We start from the raw sequence: 17,301 nt of genomic DNA, 5'->3' as shown, positions 1-17,301 counted from the left end.
GCTCCTCCCGCTATCCTGGGTCATTTATTCATGCATTGCTTTGCTGCAAGTCCTTGAAACCCTGAAACGAGGATTATAAAAGTCAGACGGGCCGGAAACTCATGACGAGCACACGGCACACATTGATCTGTCTGCCTTTCGTTAATCTCTCCGTACCTGGTTGAGAACGGGTCGGAAATGCCTGAGCCGTGCCTGGACGTCGAAAGTGATACTAAAGACGTCTATCAAGCTTGATAGCTTGCTTATCGCTCTTGTTATTACTATTCCCCGCAATTCTTCCCGTTCCCACTTTGCCTAACACTATTACAAACACGTCAATTGGCTGGCAAATTGCCAGGAAACCATCTCGTCGCCTGGTAATTCCCAGAAGCCCCAAGCGTCGTGTCTGAGCAAACGAACAAGGGCTAAAAAGTGCGTGGACTGCACGATCTGATACCCGTTATTTTGGCGGTTCAATCTCTCGTCGAGACGACGGGCCTGCGTTGCCTTGTTTCGTTCACGGCCTGGTACACCTCTCCCAAAGAGAGAAGATTTGCATGATATCCCGCTTCTGGGTTCATAGTTTCGGGAAGCCCTCTGCAGGTCGCTTTAAAATTTCCACCTTTCGAGATTTGTATACGTATACATAGCGATATGTATCTTTTGTTACGGAAGTACCTCTCCGGATTGCGGGCCTCATGAGATAAGCGTTCCATCGTTATTTTGGAGGTGGTCTGATCAACCGGCTCTGTCGTGAAATTTCAGTGCATGAATTGAATGCAGATAAGACAAGGCAGGATTGTCCCAGGCTTCGGGTGCTCTGGTCCTCGCTCGACTTCTTCAACGGGTCTACTGAGCTTTTGCTCAAGCTGAGAGACTTGCGTTTTGTTTCCAGTTCGTGATTGCTCATTGCTGTTGGAGCTTGAACGCATTGACCGCTACGAGTCTGTCCAACTCATCCCTGGGGACGGCTCGAGGCGCAAATATCTTGGTGCAGGCCAGAGACCCGTATCTATTTCTACTTTGGCCACGTTCCTTATCACTTCTAGCGCAGCTGAACATGTGGAGGACAAGGATGACAAGCAGGGCCTTCTCAATAAGAATACCCACGAACTGGCGGCAAATGACTTTTTTATATTAGGGCCAGGATATGATGTGATGAAAATAAACCCTGGTCTTATCGTTGACTCGGTAGTAACTAGGATTTTTGATTGATCGTCAATAAATCAGATTGTATCTGATGCCAGAAGAGGGACTGATATTCCTCATTGATTTCCGTCGTCGCAGTTGACATGGCCCCCCCGTCCCCGAACCACTCGCGGTGAGAAGTTTTCATATCCCAGATCCTAAATAAACAGTATTGTTGGAGTCGTCATTGTGAGTGTCGATATCCAACAACTTTCCATAATGCACCAACACAGAAGGACTATCATCAAAACCGAGTATAAACTCCTGTCCAAGGCCCCTCAAACGCCCCTGGATTCATTCAGCTCGACAAGACTGGCAACTTGTGTCACTCATATTTGATTATGAAGTGGGAAATCTCACTTATGTTTTGTTTCAGTCCAACTCTGATAACATCACGCACCGAGCAAAGGTCGAATATGAGCCCACAGAGAAACAATTCGTACGGAACATGGTAATATCCGGCCACTTTCTATCATTAAGAGCAAGCCAGGGAAGAGAATAACCTTCCAAGCACCAAAAAAAAAACGATTTCACAACAGTTGCAATAAGGAAAAAGTTCTCAAACGATTTTTGAATTTGGAAAATAGAATCGAGGACTCTTGCATCGGCAAGTCGACTTCCGGGCTTCAGAGGAAATGTCTTGTTGAGATCATCGCTCATAGTGAGCATCAGTCTCTTCCTATTTATATTTTCACAGGTACACTGCGTGTACCCCATCATCAGCCCTGAAGAAAGAAAAGAAAGAAAAAAAAAGACAAACGAAAATCTGAAAATTCTGATCCCACTATCTTGCTTACATAAGCTTCTCGATTCCACGCTAACCCCAGTCCAGCCTAGCATCTGGCCTTTAAATACCTCCCACAACCATCTTTTTTCTTTCCTTTTCTTTTCTCTTTTTTTTTCTTTCCTCGTGCGGCGTGCGCAGCCCAAATTTTCACCCGTGTTGCCTATGCATCTGGTCCCCCCTTCTTGGGGGGATACACAATGATGATTTTACTCTTAGGTGTCGGCTGCGTTCCAGAGAAATGAAAAATTGCACGTTGATTCGTACTTTACTGGTTGTTTCGTTCAGTCTTCCTTTGGAAGTTCTGTATGGGAAATGGCCATTTGGTTTGGGATCAAACATCTCTTTTTTTTACCCTTCCTAGCGTTTGGTTGAGGATGATGGGAAAGGTATTGTGTATGGAGTAGATAATGTTAGGATAGTCAAATGTCACTCCCTGTCCTTGATTGATTTGTGCTGAGCTTGACCTGTCCATTGTGAATATTGGGAGACAAGGAATCAGCCCAAGCGTTTGGCATACTAACCAGCCACTCGTTGCTATTCTCGCAGAATGGTTGCACGGTGAGAAGAGTCCCAGGGCGATTGATAACATACTTCTATTTGAATACACAGTTTTCGAGGGTAATTGGAGATTGCCCAAGGGGATCCCTCTCTTTACTCTCCTCCAGCTTCTCCGAATTTCTCCAGCTTCCCCATTTCCCTCTTCTCGCCTGATTCACCAAATAATCTTAACCTATCCAGCCGAATCTTGTCTCCATCCCCATCCCCATCCACGAAATATGCAACCACGGACGAGACTCGTTGGAATTTCACGAAGCGCAACTCCACCACGGCAGTACCCGTCTTCGCGTCCCAGTCTTCTGGCGCAATCGTGATCTCCTGTGTCGGCTGGATATCGTCTGCTTCGTCAAACCCGATGATATGTGATCGATTGGTATAAAACTTGATTGTCTTTGGGCGCATGGGAACTTCGTCATCCCCATCTTTCGGAGGGAGGGAGGTGATATGTAACGAGTGAATCTTCAACGAAGCCTGGAATGGCATAAACAGCATCAACTGTTCGTCCGCGTCACTCTCTACCCAGTCGGGCTTGCCCTCCTCCTTGGCCTTTGGTCGTAGAGCGGAAGGTTGCGACTTCCCGAAGAGGACCCTGCCGGGCGCAATGTCGTTGTCGCAATTGAGTAAATCTATGTCCTTCACCTCCACGTTCTCGGTGATGTCTTGGTAGCTCTTGGGGGTGGCTGCTCCCAACCACATGGCGCCAGTTTCGGAAGATTCGCTATCAGCTGCTGCGTTTCCGCCCTCGCTAGCTGTAGCAAATTCTGCCACTGCACTGGTAAGGCCTTGTGCATTTGCGCCCTTGATTGTTTTGACAAGGTCACCATCCTTGAAGATCAGAAACGTGGGCATCCTAAGAGTTCGGGGAGCGCATATTAGCTGGTGCCTCGTGCAAGGTCAAAAGAAACCCCGAGTATCTAGGATCGCGAGTATACTCACGCAGTAACTGAGAAGGCCCCGGATATCTCTTGCTGTTGATCAACATTGACCTTCGTAAACGTGACTTCATTCGGACGCGAGAAGCGCGCGGATAACTGCTCATAAACCGGGGCGATGGTCTTGCATGGTCCACACCAATCGGCGTAAACTACGATACTTGACAGTTAGCAAAACGCGTCTTTGTAGTAATTCGAACCCAGGGCTTGATGACAGGTAGCTGAAGACTCTAGGGCGCGGGGTAGAGCGGGGGAAAGGGAATGTAATTTGGGGGGATAGGAGGTTGTAGATCCAAACTCACAATCCGCAACAAGGATCTTTGAAGAGGTGAGCAGCTGGAAGAACTGTTCTGAAGACGCGATAGACACTGGTTTAGCCATGTTGTTGGTGGTTGGTTGTGAAGGGAAGAAAGTGACGTCTCGTTCCTAAGTTAAATGCAACCAGCTCCGTTTCAGGGCACGTTGGTGAATCCGCTGGTTGTTCCTCATCAACATGTATCCACGCACAAAAGTGCAAGGGAAACCAAGGTTTTTTTGAAAGAGATTATTGTAAGGCTATATATCTATATTGAAAGTTGAGGCTATGCGTTGATCTCAAAGCTCAAAAGATATCTATTTTGGTTTCTATTCGTTTCACCGGGATTTGAGAATGCTCTCTCGTTAAAGACATATATTTTAGTAGGGAACCATCAGACACTGTTTAGGATTGTGCTTTCTCTCAATCCTATATCCGGAGTAAGCAAATGTATCTCAACTTTCCAACCATGATGATTGGCCAATCTAGCGTGGCGGGAACGGAGATTCGTGATGCTCGAGTCTCCGATCTGTTCAATCCAGTGGTTTCCGAAGAGTGAAACACCTTGAAGGTACATATATTTATATTCAGCCATGTGCGCCTTTGGAAATCCGCCTCAAAATCGTGATGTGAACGCGGTGCCTTTGATCAAAAGGCCATTTCCAAAAGCAACTAACCGTGTCTCGAGGAATTCCCCGAATCAAACGTAGAATCTGGATACCGCCTCTTAAGCTTCTCAGGAGTTTCCATCCACCCCATCCTCGACTTGATTGACCTCTTGCCCGCCTTCATCAACCGCGAACAGAATCTTAGCCCACAGGCTACATCCCTGACACCCAACCATTATCTCCCCTCTCTCCAATTCGTTCTCCAGATCTCCCTCAGAAACCAGAAAGCCCTTTTGGTCTCCGCACCTACAGCCCTGATACCAAAACTCAGCACCATCTGGCTCCTGTCCCGCCTGCATATCATCCAAATCAAACACCTCTAAACCAGTGTGAAATGGCTGGCCTTCTTTCTTTCCGGAGTGCTTGGCGCCCCCGCCATCAGCGCTGGAGAGGCATACCAGCGAGCGGTCATATTCGATTCTTGCGCGCGGATCAGACAGCACTTTATACGCTGCGGTAATTTGATCGACCGTGAAGGCCTGGGAGGCTCCCGGACGAGAAGCGGTGATTTGTAAAGGCGTAGTATCTCGTGAGGGAGTCGAAGAGCTAGATTTGTCCGGATGGTGCTTCAATAAAGCACGGTGGTAAGCACCTTTCAACTCGGCTTTTTGCACGAGGGTTGGAGGATACGGTAGTTCGAGGATATCATAATGCGTCGCATGGAATGTGGATTCTCCCATTGGCGGACGTTTTGCTTCATGAAGGAGGCTCTAGCGACTTGTCATGTAAGTGCCCACGCATTCTTAAAAATCCCTTATATTGCTGCAGGAGTAACAAAATGTCGTGGCGGAGTTTGTGGGAACCAATGACTAAGCAGACTGCCAACGGGTATGCTCTGTACATGAAAGTAACTAGATTACCAAGGCAGGTTTGTTTAGAAGTAATCGTTATGTTTCCACCTCCAGGCCTCGCTGATCTGGCCGCGGTTTACATGCGTTGGCGCGTTTTGTTGTAAATGGGTATTATGTCGTCCTGCTTTTGACGGATAGAGGTGCGGGAAGTGTTTGTTCTGAATCCGGATAAAATGCCGCATTAAAAATTGAAATCCGAGCGCAAATCCTCCCTGCTATATAAAGACGTGATATGTCCCTTCGTGTCCTTTTGTCTTGCCACAAACTGTGATAAATCCTCATTGCTCTATCTAGCTTGTCTTCAACAAGAGAAATGCAGAACCAGAACACAGAGTCGCGAGGCCTCTACCCCAGAATCGCTTCACTCGAAGAATCAAGAGGAACAGGAGTGGAGAGATCTATAACGTTCAAAGACAAACTATCTAGGGCGACAGTAAGAGAGACGACCTAAAATAACTGCAAAATTTTCTCACTAACGTACAAATTAATAGAGGGCTAAGGCGGGTTAAACAGCATATTCGATCAAAAGTACAAAACATGGTCGCGATCAACTATTCCATCTATTCGCTGGCCTTGAAAACATAGCGGTCTTCAGCCTTGGAGGCGAAAGGCACGCCAAGCTCGAGAAGCTTGACAAACACTTCCGAGAACTCCTTGAAGAAGACATCGCTGTCCTTGGCGTATCGTTCAACGTGCTTCTTGAATTCTTTGTCCTTCACCAAAGCCATATCGGTTGGCAGCATCATCAAGGTCTTGGTGCTGTTGTCGGTGAACTGCTTGGGGCCGTTCCACTATTCACTAGGTTAGTCGCAGTTTCAACTTCGCCAGCGAAGGTGGACGAGAGTATACCTTTCTCTGAACCCACTTCTCATCAAGAAGGAGCTTGAAGAAGTCATTGGTGAAAACCGTAGGGCTGAAGTCCCAGGGTCCGTCATATCCAGATCGGTCAGAGTGGGCACGTCCAAGAGCGTGAGCGCCAGAAAGTGCGACCATCTCGCGATCATCGAAACCCATGCGGCCGAAAATGGCTCTGATGTGCTTCTGGTCCTTGGACGCGTCGGGAAGGCGGCCATCGGGCGTGCAGGCAGACATATCGGAATCCTTACGGCCGGGGCGCCATGGGATGGTAGGTCCACCAAGCTCTTGAATGGCACAGGCACCAGCAAGCGTCCACAGATCGGAATAGGTAATCCAGGGGAATTTCTCTAAAGAGGGGAAATTGCGACTATTAGTAAATGCAACCGCAAATGTCCCTGGTTGAGCTCGGATTTAAACTCACGTTTAACAGGCTCAAGGAAATCTCTCGCGGCCTTCAAGCCAGCATTGGCTCCGTGATCCGACTCGGGAGCGAAACGCATGGTAGCGCCGTTGCTTCCTCCAGTCCCGGTTTCCTTGTCGTAGGTACCGCTAGCATGCCACGCCAAACGAACAAGCACCTGATATCATTTTGGTCTTAGCCTCATGACTCGGATCCAAGAAAGTGGAAGCTATGCAATGACTTACCGGTCCATAGCTTCCATCATCATAGTCATCCTTCTCAATGAGAAGACGTGCGATTTCGTCATAAACTTTCTGGAAGTCCTCCTTGGTTGGGTCGGTGATAACGGTCGGCTTTGCCGAGTTGGACAGCTGGTTACCGCCCAAATAGTAGAAAGCACCAGCACCACCAGCAGCAACAGCAGCGAGAGACCAAAGGAGCCCGGACGGCGACTTCTTGCCTTCAGCGCCGGAAGAGTATCCTCGACGCGAAGACGCGCGGAAAGCGTAGGCGGGAGTGGTGAAGCGGAGAGAGCTACGTGTTACCGAGGACTTTGCGGAAGAGGTCGCGGGGGTAGCTCGAGCAAAAGCTCTCGTGAGGGTGCGTGCTGCGGCAGCCATGTTGTGTGCTGACGTCGATGAAATAAAGAGCAACTTTGTCCGGATTCGTCGATGACTTGAGAAATGAGGAGTTTGGACGGATTGGAGATCAGAATGGACTGGATGCTGATGGAAGATTTGTGATCAATGGGGGTTTGAAGGACCGAAACTGTGGCTCGGGCGACTTCTGGTTGGTCCACCGAGAGCTTCTCCCGTGCCCGACCAGCCAATCAGGGGTCCAGGGTGAAACGCTTGACCACCACCCAAAACGGAAGGAAGCCGCGAGCTTAGCTAAGCATCCCTCTTGCCAAGCCTTCCTAACTCCGGGATTTGCCCAGAACGCCGCCCGCCTGGAGGGATTGACTGACTGGAGATTCTCATGGAACTACGGAGTATTATTGATATTTGTCTCTAATAAGATATCTAAATGTCCGTCCTTGATTTAGTCCTAACTGCAAAACAAGATATAAGCAGCAGGGTGGAGAAGACGACAGTTCCTGCTAAAAAACTGTTATAGATTTGATCTCCCACTACTTGATAAACGAAGTATGCATCAGTGGCCATTGAAGAAGCACAAGATGCTGGCAATGTTGTGGGTTCTGAGTCCGGCGTTGTACATTTCGCCTGGAGGTTCTCGAATGATATCAGCGCTCTGCCGCTCGGGGGGTGTTGTCAGACCGAGGATGGCCGACTCGACAGGAAACTGTCGAAAGGGCAACTGAGAGCAGTACTCGTCAAGGGAGAGGATTTGGTGTTGTCATTATCTATCACGCAGCAGAATTGGATCAACTGCAAACTGCCACGCAGTATCGAGCTGAGTGGTTCGAGGTTGTTGCTGGTTATTGTGATGGCAACAGAAGATGGATGGCGCGAAGAAATTTTCCTTTTGTGAAGATGCGCTAACCTTAAAATGATGGACTCGGTCCGTTCAAAACCCGAGGATCACGTGCATTTTAAGCTTGCGAACAACAAAAATCTCTCGACTTCATCGAAGTTGTTTCTTCTTCTTTTTTTTTCTTTCCTCACACTTTCTAAAAAAAACCTCTGAACGCATAATCAACCTCCAATCTCCTCTATCCCCATAGGATGGCCAGGTCATATTGGCGTACTAGACTGACGGGCCGAGAGTGGTGTACTTCCTATACTCTCTCGGCTTCATGGACATTTTATAAGGCTTCTTTGCACCGACTTTCAGTGGTCGTGGGAGTCACCTGCTGTCCAAACATATCCTTCCAGCCATCTGTTGGATGATTTCGTAGTATTGATAAGTAGCTATTCGGATCCACTAGGCCGAATGTAGGAACCTACTCCAGGCCTTCGAGACGCTCGCGGGTCCTCATGCAGGTACGGATATTGAAGTCTATCCTACATCATCCGGCCTTATTAGCTACATAAAAAAGAACTGAATGAAGTGGCAAAATGGTTCACTAGTTTCGGAGGGTATCATCATTAAAAGTACAGTACGAAAAAGACCATTATGCTCTCACTCCACGGTCGCAAATACGGGAACCCAAGAGCAAAACGCCGATTCCAACTCCTAGATGCAACCTGGCGCCAAACTAAATATGCCCCCTCCCGTTCAATCATCTGTCGACATTGTCAGTATTTAAACACGGTGGAAGATGGCCGAGATGTGTCCATACTCTTCAGTGATGTCGGTTTCTGCAAACTCAAGCCACTTTCCAGATACGGAACGTTTCCAGAACCGAGCTGTCCCATCGTCTCCGGAGGACATTAGACAGTCACCTACAGTATTTGTCAATCGATTCACATGTTCAATCCCTGGAAATATGTGGAATTGGTGATGCGAAGAACGCACGGGGAACCCATACCTGCGTGAGAGAATTCAAGGAGCCACAAACACAGGTGTTTGCTGTCGAAAGAAGCTACTTCCTTGAAGGTATGCCTAAATGCGCTTTTACCTCCACGTTGTTTGTCTGCGGCAGGGCCGGGCGATCGATGAGCGAGGGCGGATCCGATACCTGACTGGCTAACTGTCGCACGGGTTGACGATGGGCGCTGCGTATTGGCTGGCTTTTCGGACTCAGTATGCCCATTCGTAACATTATTGTTCGCCACAGATGTGTAAAGCTCAAAAATCTTAATGGTGCCGTCTCTTGAACCGCTTGCAATGAGGTCGTATCCCCGCACAGAACCGTGCGCCCATGAAACATCACGCACCAGGCAATGATGCCCAACAAGCTCAATAGCATGATAAAACTGCCGATCGGCTCCCATCCTGTAGATTTTCACCGTATTCATAGCTGCGACTACCAGAGACAGGCTCTTGCTATCCCATGATGGCAGCACAAGATGTGTCATATCACTCGGGTCATGGTGAAATTGGACCTTGAAGCTAGTTTCCTCACCGCGCTGAGGCTCGGTGCAGACACGGAATTGATCAATTTGCTGCCATTCCGCCAAATTATCCTCTCCAACTGGTTCTAAGATTGTGAGGAGACCATCTCGGGTAATCACTGCAAGCCAGGAGTCGAGGTCAAGGTTGCGGAAGTCCATGGAAACGTAGGGAGTGCGCACGGGAGAAGTGAGGCGGAAGATATTTCGAAAGCGACGCCCGGAGTTTGGAGCCTGGGTGAGATCTTCCTGCCAAAGCTTGAATTTCATGTCGTTGCCCACAGTTCCGATATGTTGACCGGTAAATGGGCCATTCCACGCTGCCTGTTGGTGAGAAAATGGGTGTTAATACGCATATCACAGCCACCGGAGATATCAACTTGCCAGTCAACTAACATCATATATTTCAGCATCATGGGCGCGCCATGTGTCTGTAAGTTCCCAGCCGGTTTCATTCTGGTCCCAGACCTTGACCCGATGATCTGACGAGGCCGTGAGAATGCGATTGCCGTACCAGTTGAATTTAATCACGTTGACCTGGTCGCGATGACCGATTTCGAATTCTGTAAAAGCTGGCATTTCCAGTCATGCTCGCAGAGCTATCGTTCTGTTCCCTTGATCGATTACTTCTACGGAGTAGAGAGCTTGAGCTTCCAACACAGCTCTGGGGGAGGTGGTGGGGAAGCAGCCAATCAAATAGCTCACATAAACAATATCACTTTCCGCCCCTGAGGGACTGGAACAAAGTGACGGAGAACTTTGAAATAGTCCTTGGGATTGGATTTTTGCATTTCTAATATTTTCTGCCTTCTACAAGTTAAACCCATTACTGTTCTCTTGACCTTTTTGAACTTGGCCTGATCAAACGAAAACGGCTTCTGTTGCTGCCCGCAAGGCGCACTCTGCCTACCATGAAAGTGATATGGGCACCCTCGATCGTGGCTCAGTCCCCATCTCGACCGCCATGTCGTCTGCGATGTATTTGCCGGTTTTAGCTGGTCAGTTAGTTGATAGAACCCAGTACAGGGTACCTTGCATTGATTGCATCATGCTGTCCAGTTGGTGGACGTGGTGTTCAAAGGTCATTGAAGTTGATAAATGTTACCAATCAGGCGATTAACTAGTTAACTAGCTGAAGGGCATTTGAGAATACTGAGAGTGTGTTGATCAAGAAACTTTGAGCTCTCTTGGTTAGTTACTATGAATAATAGTATTGCTGCTGGAATGCGCCAACGGCTTGCCAAGTATTGTAAGAGATCTGACATAGGAGATCTAAGATAGGGAAAGAGCAGCAGGTCTGGAATGGGTTGGGCTTGCATTGGAGCATGCTTCAACTTGTTACAAGAGAGCAGCTTTAGAAAAGAGAAAAGAAATGATTAAGAATGTCTATCCAAGCTTGCTAAATATCAAGATAGGCGGTGAACCATGGCAATAATAACCTAAAATTAGCTGAGAACAGCTTGCAACATCCTGAACTTTAGCACAACAGAAACTGACAGCTTTCTTTTTCTCCTTTTCTTAAAGGTTTGAGGGATTTGACTATGTGATTTGGTGGTGTATTTCGACATGATAACCACTCTCACCCGGACAGAAACATGGAGCCTCCTTACAGCTCTTGTAGCATGCTTCGGGGTTATTGTGAATACATTCCAAGGCGATGGGGAACCGTTGATAGCATCACTAGCTCTGAGCGGCATAGCTTTTGTTGTGGCATTCAGCTTGATACGATGGCTAGGTGCTGTATTCATGAAGGCTGGTTTGAAAGGGAAGGATATGTCCAAACTGAGACAGATTGAAATGTATGTCAGTGTTGTATTAGGGTTATGGTAGCCTTGCTAATCTGGGCTGCTTTTAGACCAGAAACCATGGGTGCTATTTGTGCAATTGTGTATATACTGGCAATTATTGTCTTTATTCCATTCCCTTTTTATAAAGATATCGTTGCCGCAACGTCTGGAGGCGGTAATCGCGATGTTGTCTTGCCCGTTGCGCATGTAGAGACTGGGCGATTCCTGCATCGTTTCCCTCACAATAAGGTGAAGTGGCCCCAGAAATGGTTGGTGAGGCCTATTTGACTGATTGGGTTAGTTTTGATGCGACAGCTTGCATCTTACTTATCGGGGCTACTGTCATTGCAATCCATCGTTATCCTAGGCATAGGGGACGATCTCCTCGATATTCGATGGCGACATAAAGTGCTGATACCAGCATTTGCCGCTATACCGATGCTTATTGTATACTTTGTGGACTTCGGAGTCACCCAAGTGGTCGTCCCTGTTGCCCTACAGAGATATCTAGGATCGATGATTGATTTGGGCTGGCTGTATTACGTGTATATGGCGGCCGTGGCAATCTTCTGTCCTAATAGCATTAACATGCTTGCAGGCATTAATGGAATCGAGGTATCGCAATCAATCGCCATCGCGATTCTCTTAATCGTCAACGACGCAATGTATTTGGCTCCAATCACCCCATATCCTCACCCGGCCACGGATTCGCACTTGTTCTCGATCTATCTCTTACTTCCATTTATCGCTGTCTCACTAGCGTTATGGTGGCACAATTGGTATCCTGCAAAAGTGTTCGTGGGAGACACCTATTGTTATTTTGCGGGAATGGTGTTTGCCGTGGTGGGAATCCTAGGACATTTCAGCAAAACTCTGCTGCTTCTCTTCGTTCCGCAGATTTTCAATTTCCTTTATTCCACGCCACAGCTTTTTCACTTGATGCCATGTCCGAGACACCGACTGCCGCGATTCAACGCTCGAACGGGGCTCCTGGAACCATCTGTCGCTCAGTGGCCGCGACCACCGAAAAGGCCAATCGCGATCGCCCTTGAGATTCTAAATCAGCTCCATCTAGTACTGATTAAGAAAAACGAACAAGGGGAGATTGTCGAATCGACTAATTTAACCCTGCTGAACCTTTGGCTTATCTGGTTTGGGCCTTTACGGGAGGATAAACTCGCGGTGCACGTAGTCGGGATCCAATTCTTCTGCGGGTTCATTGGTTTGCTGGCCAGACATAAGCTTGCGTTATGGGTGTTCAGGGAGGATAACCGTGGATTTGGATCAAATCCAGTATAGATTTGGGGCACATGTCGTGAATAGAATATGTATGATATCGATCTCTTCCATTCTGTCGGCCGCACAAGCTCTCTCCGCACTCGGCGTTGCTGGTCAAACTCGCCTCCGAAACTCGGCCTCCCGGTTTCGCCGCTGATACCCGCTGGCAACCAATCAGAACTCGCTACTTTGCGATGACCCCCGATTTCGGGCCGCCCCTCGTTGGAATCGAAGAGCTATATCACTGACTTGAGTTCCTCTACAGCTTGCTCAGAGTCATTCCACACTTTTGACATTTCGACATTTCTTCGGTGCTCCGGAATTCCTTGATCCTATAGTTGATATCCAGAGCATTAGAAAGAATACAGTATGCCTTCGGCAGAAAGGAAACCAAAGACCTTGTATGACAAGGTTTTCCAGGACCATATTGTCAACGAGCAGGAAGATGGCACAATTTTGCTCTATATCGGTATGGAAGCTCGTGCTTTGTGATGTCTCTCTTTCTATGCTAATGCGCCCGCAGATAGACATCTCGTACATGAAGTGACATCACCAGTGAGTTCCTTTTAATCCCTGTTCCTTAAGCCCAGGACCATATGCTAACGGTACCCGCAGCAAGCATTTGAAGGATTGAAGAATGCCGGGCGTCCAGTGCGAAGGCCTGACTGTACTTTAGTTACAGTGGATCATGTACGCGTTGTTCCTGAGCCCCTTTCTTCTTCCATGGCTAACGAGTTGGTAGAATATTCCCACTACATCACGGAAAACCTTCAAAAACGTCTCCGAATTCGTTCAGGAAGCCGACTCTCGTTTACAATGCATGACCCTCGAAGAAAACGTGAAGGATTTCGGTCTTACATACTTTGGGCTTGGAGACAAGAGACAGGGAATAGTTCACGTCATTGGCCCGGAACAAGGGTTTACTCTGCCAGGTACAACAGTTGTCTGCGGAGACAGCCACACCTCAACCCATGGAGCGTTCGGAGCTTTAGCGTTCGGTATCGGAACCAGCGAAGTCGAACATGTGCTTGCGACGCAGACCCTGATCACCAAGCGGAGCAAAAACATGCGCGTGCAAGTCGAGGGAGATCTCCCACCAGGGGTTACGAGTAAAGATATTGTGCTCCACGTTATTGGCGTAATTGGAACCGCAGGAGGCACAGGCTGTGTCATTGAATTTTGCGGCTCCGCTATCAGAAAACTCAGTATAGAGGCAAGAATGTCTATTTGCAACATGTCTATTGAGGCTGGCGCCAGAGCTGGTATGATCGCGCCTGACGAAATCACTTTTGAGTACTTGAAGGGGAAGCCTCTTGCGCCCAAGTATGACAGCGCAGAATGGAAAAAGGCGGTCAAGTATTGGTCAAGTTTAAGATCCGACGAAGGCGCTACATATGATAAGGAAGTTTTCATCGATGCCAAAGAGATCATCCCCACAGTTTCGTGGGGCACGTCTCCCCAGGACGTCGTGCCCATCACTGGCGTTGTCCCCGGACCAGACGATTTTGATGACGAAACCAAGAAAGCAAGCGCTCGAAGGGCTCTTGAATACATGGGTCTTACTGCCGGAACGCGCATGCAGGATATCCCAATCGACAAGGTCTTTATCGGTTCTTGCACGAATTCCCGGCTTGAGGATTTACGCGCTGCTGCCCGCATTGTTGAGGGCAGACGAGTAGCACCCAACGTGAAGAGGGCCATGATTGTTCCGGGATCTGGCTTAGTCAAAGAGAGAGCAGAAAGCGAGGGATTGGATAAGATTTTTCTTGATGCTGGATTTGAGTGGAGAGAAGCCGGCTGCTCGATGTGCTTGGGCATGAATCCGGATATTCTCTCCCCGCGAGAGCGATGCGCCAGTACTTCGAACAGAAACTTCGAAGGCCGACAAGGAGCAGGAGGGCGGACGCATCTCATGTCACCGGCAATGGCTGCCGCTGCTGCCATCGTTGGAAAGCTTGCTGATGTTAGAGACTACGCGCACGCAAGCCCTGCCGTCAAACAAGGCTCGCCCAAAATTGAAGTTCAGCCGGAAGTAGACGACATTGAAACTGAAGATGACCTTGACCGTATTCTCGATTGCCCTAAGGATAACGAACCTCATGCCAACACTTCTGCCGCCAAATCTTCTGTTGGTCTCCCCAAGTTCACTACACTCAAGGGTATTGCGGCACACCTTGACCGTGCGAACGTAGATACCGACGCTATCATCCCGAAACAGTTCCTCAAGACTATCAAGCGTACGGGGCTCGGCAGTGCACTCTTTCACGCCCTTCGATATAATGAGGACGGTAGCGAAAACCCAAATTTTGTTCTCAACAAGGAACCATACCGTAGGAGCAAGATTCTTGTGAGCGGAGAAAACTTTGGTTGCGGAAGCTCTCGAGAACATGCTCCATGGGCGCTCCTCGATTTTGGTATCAAGTGTATCATTGCACCGTCGTACGCCGATATCTTCTTCAACAACACGTTCAAGAACGGTATGCTTCCCATCATAATACCAGATGCCGCAACGATAAAGAAGATCACTACGGAGGCGGAAAGTGGCAACGAAATCGAGGTAGATTTGGTTAACCAACGCATCAATGATGCCGCGGGCAACAAACTTGCAGACTTTGACGTGGAGGAATTTAGGAAACACTGCCTTGTGAACGGCTTGGATGATATCGGGCTTACCATGCAGATGGAAGAGCAAATCAAGAAGTTTGAGACACACCGTACGCTGGAAACGCCTTGGCTCGATGGGAGCGGATACTTGAAGCGGAGAAACGGCAAACGGAATGGCCCAGTCATGGTTGAGGCAGCCCCCGTTCCAAAGACGAATCGAGGAGAAGTGAAGGGAGAGCCTCTCGAATGGTGAAAAGTGCACATGTTTCTCCTTTCTTCTCTTCTTCTATTGACGGCTCCGATTTTTATGCTTGATTCCTCTTGACTGATAACATAGCGCTCGGGTTATTTTTGATATCAGCGATATCTTCAATTCACGTGAAATATGTTTATAATGTGAATATAAACTAGCCTTGTTTTCCTTTTAATCCTGTGTACCTCTATGCCATTCTCCGCATGAGTCGGCAGCAGACCTCAACTGGTTACTGCCCCACGGGACTTACACATATTGAAATAACATCCTATTCTGCCAGAGACGCCCCCAGGGTGTTCGACGCAGAGAGATCTCTCGACCGTTGCGAGAGCTCTGAAGTCCGGAGGGGGCCTAGGTGTGCTACCCATGACCTGGAAGCGCTTCACACTGTCACATTTCACTCTAAAATCGCCGCATACAGTTCCAAGAGATCGGCCTTCAATACTCCGGTATTCTAATGGGATATGTCTCGGAACGAAGACCATTGGGAAAAAGCTCAGGTTGAGGGTGAAAAGGCCAAGATTACCTATTAGTTATGTCAATGATCACAGTGGACGCTTGGAAGACTTCAAGATTAATACTGTGAACCAAACAACCTGAAGCTGATGTTGTGTGTAGTAGTATTTCAAGCGTCCAGAGTGAGTATTATGAGACCAGTAGGATGCTGGATGAGCAAATGGGAGACAAACAAAACAAACATTAACTACTAGTTAGTTAACTAACTACTTGGTGGTCAAGTTCTCAACGACAAACGAGAGATGACATTCCTTCCTATGTGCAGAGCTAGAGTGTCTGCTGGGTTCAATATGTACTTCTTGCTGAGGGAAGTGCTGTCTGGGGCAGCTGGCTTTACCCTTCGCCATCGCTGCCACTTCCACTTGAACTTTCCTTCTGTGCTGACCTTCCCGATGGTGTCTACTGCTGGTGCTTGGGGCTTTTCTCAGCTACTGTGTCAAATTCAGCAAATATGTGACTACGGGCCCCCGGATGTATGCTTGCCGTCTAGCCATCCGTATCACTACAGTTTAGAATGAAGCCCCGTCGGGGTTCAAGCCTTATCCACAATATCGACTACATGCACCCAGCAAGCCTTCCTGTGGTGCGGTGGATATTAGCAACAGTCTTGGTTATAACATGGGCTGCTCCCGCGACATGCTGGCCTTATGACCCCAACGAGGTCGGATACAACCTCAACGAGAACAAGAACGCCGCTAGCCCTGCTGAATACTCGGGGAAGTGGCCAGACCACAAATATTTCCCTTCACCTGAAAATTGGAGATTCCCGTTCTACACTCTTTTCGTGGACAGATTTGTGAACGGTGACCCGAACAACGACAATGTCAACGGCACCACATTTGAGCGGGATGTTAACTCAAACCAAATGCGGCATGGCGGAGACGCTCTGGGCCTGGTTGACTCGTTGGATTACCTTCAAGGCATGGGAATCAAGGCAAGGCTTGCCGTCGGGATTCGTATATTCTCGCCAGTGCACTAACATTTTACCCGCTAGGGAATATACATCGCTGGGACAATCTTGATCAACGAACCATGGGGAGCTGACGGATATTCGACCCTCGATACGACGCTCCTTGACCGCCACTTTGGCAATATGGAAACATGGCGATATGCCATCACTGAAATACATAAGCGAGGCATGTATATTATTATGGACAATACCATTGCAACGTATGTACTTTCCCTGAGACCGTTTTACAGTTGGTTTTGGAGCTGGGAATTAACTCAATATCAGACTCGGAGACCTTCTTGGGTTCCAAGGCTATTTAAACACTACTACCCCTTTTCAAATCACGGAACATAAAGTTACTTGGAAATCGGATAGGAGATATGTCGATTTCCACCCGGGAAACCATTACAACGAGACTTGTGACTATCCAAGGTTTTGGGACGA

The 17,301-nt window shown here is 48.2% G+C and overlaps 5 protein-coding genes across 5 annotated transcripts in view; 1 reads left to right on the top strand and 4 right to left on the bottom strand.

Moving 5' to 3' along the window:
- Positions 1-2,605: 2,605 nt before the first annotated feature.
- UREG_02460 (uncharacterized protein) lies at positions 2,606-3,825 on the bottom strand (the record flags this gene model as incomplete). The annotated part of the gene is made up of 3 exons (XM_002542898.1): positions 2,606-3,362; positions 3,449-3,596; positions 3,747-3,825. The coding sequence occupies 3 exons, from the start codon at positions 3,823-3,825 to the stop codon at positions 2,606-2,608; spliced, it is 984 nt and encodes a 327-aa protein (XP_002542944.1).
- Positions 3,826-4,475: 650 nt separating this feature from the next.
- UREG_02459 (uncharacterized protein) lies at positions 4,476-5,087 on the bottom strand (the record flags this gene model as incomplete). The annotated part of the gene is made up of 1 exon (XM_002542897.1): positions 4,476-5,087. One exon carries the CDS (start codon positions 5,085-5,087, stop codon positions 4,476-4,478), a length of 612 nt encoding a protein of 203 aa, XP_002542943.1.
- Positions 5,088-5,818: 731 nt separating this feature from the next.
- On the bottom strand, positions 5,819-7,136 carry UREG_02458 (cytochrome c peroxidase; the record flags this gene model as incomplete). The annotated part of the gene is made up of 4 exons (XM_002542896.1): positions 5,819-6,049; positions 6,108-6,511; positions 6,538-6,694; positions 6,762-7,136. 4 exons carry the CDS (start codon positions 7,134-7,136, stop codon positions 5,819-5,821), a joined length of 1,167 nt encoding a protein of 388 aa, XP_002542942.1.
- Positions 7,137-8,721: 1,585 nt separating this feature from the next.
- UREG_02457 (uncharacterized protein) lies at positions 8,722-10,049 on the bottom strand (the record flags this gene model as incomplete). Its single annotated transcript, XM_002542895.1, has 3 exons — positions 8,722-8,861; positions 8,948-9,794; positions 9,867-10,049. The coding sequence occupies 3 exons, from the start codon at positions 10,047-10,049 to the stop codon at positions 8,722-8,724; spliced, it is 1,170 nt and encodes a 389-aa protein (XP_002542941.1).
- A 1,286-nt stretch (positions 10,050-11,335) lies between these two features.
- The window catches only part of UREG_02456 (3-isopropylmalate dehydratase), a gene marked incomplete at both ends in the record, with an annotated part of 11,972 nt that continues 6,006 nt past the window's right edge, over positions 11,336-17,301 (top strand). The window contains 11 exons of the mRNA XM_002542894.1: positions 11,336-11,530; positions 11,573-12,550; positions 12,801-12,902; positions 12,956-13,004; positions 13,059-13,090; positions 13,151-13,225; positions 13,278-15,388; positions 16,011-16,030; positions 16,131-16,381; positions 16,417-16,878; positions 16,903-17,078. Coding sequence (XP_002542940.1) covers positions 11,336-11,530; positions 11,573-12,550; positions 12,801-12,902; positions 12,956-13,004; positions 13,059-13,090; positions 13,151-13,225; positions 13,278-15,388; positions 16,011-16,030; positions 16,131-16,381; positions 16,417-16,878; positions 16,903-17,078 — 4,451 coding nt within the window. The remainder of the gene's footprint in view (positions 11,531-11,572; positions 12,551-12,800; positions 12,903-12,955; positions 13,005-13,058; positions 13,091-13,150; positions 13,226-13,277; positions 15,389-16,010; positions 16,031-16,130; positions 16,382-16,416; positions 16,879-16,902; positions 17,079-17,301) is intronic.

Source organism: Uncinocarpus reesii, genomic scaffold (assembly GCF_000003515.1).
Source record: "Uncinocarpus reesii 1704 scaffold_1 genomic scaffold, whole genome shotgun sequence".
NCBI lineage: Eukaryota > Fungi > Ascomycota > Eurotiomycetes > Onygenales > Onygenaceae > Uncinocarpus > Uncinocarpus reesii.
Note: the sequence above shows the minus strand (reverse complement) of the source record. Positions and strands in the feature narration are given on the sequence as shown.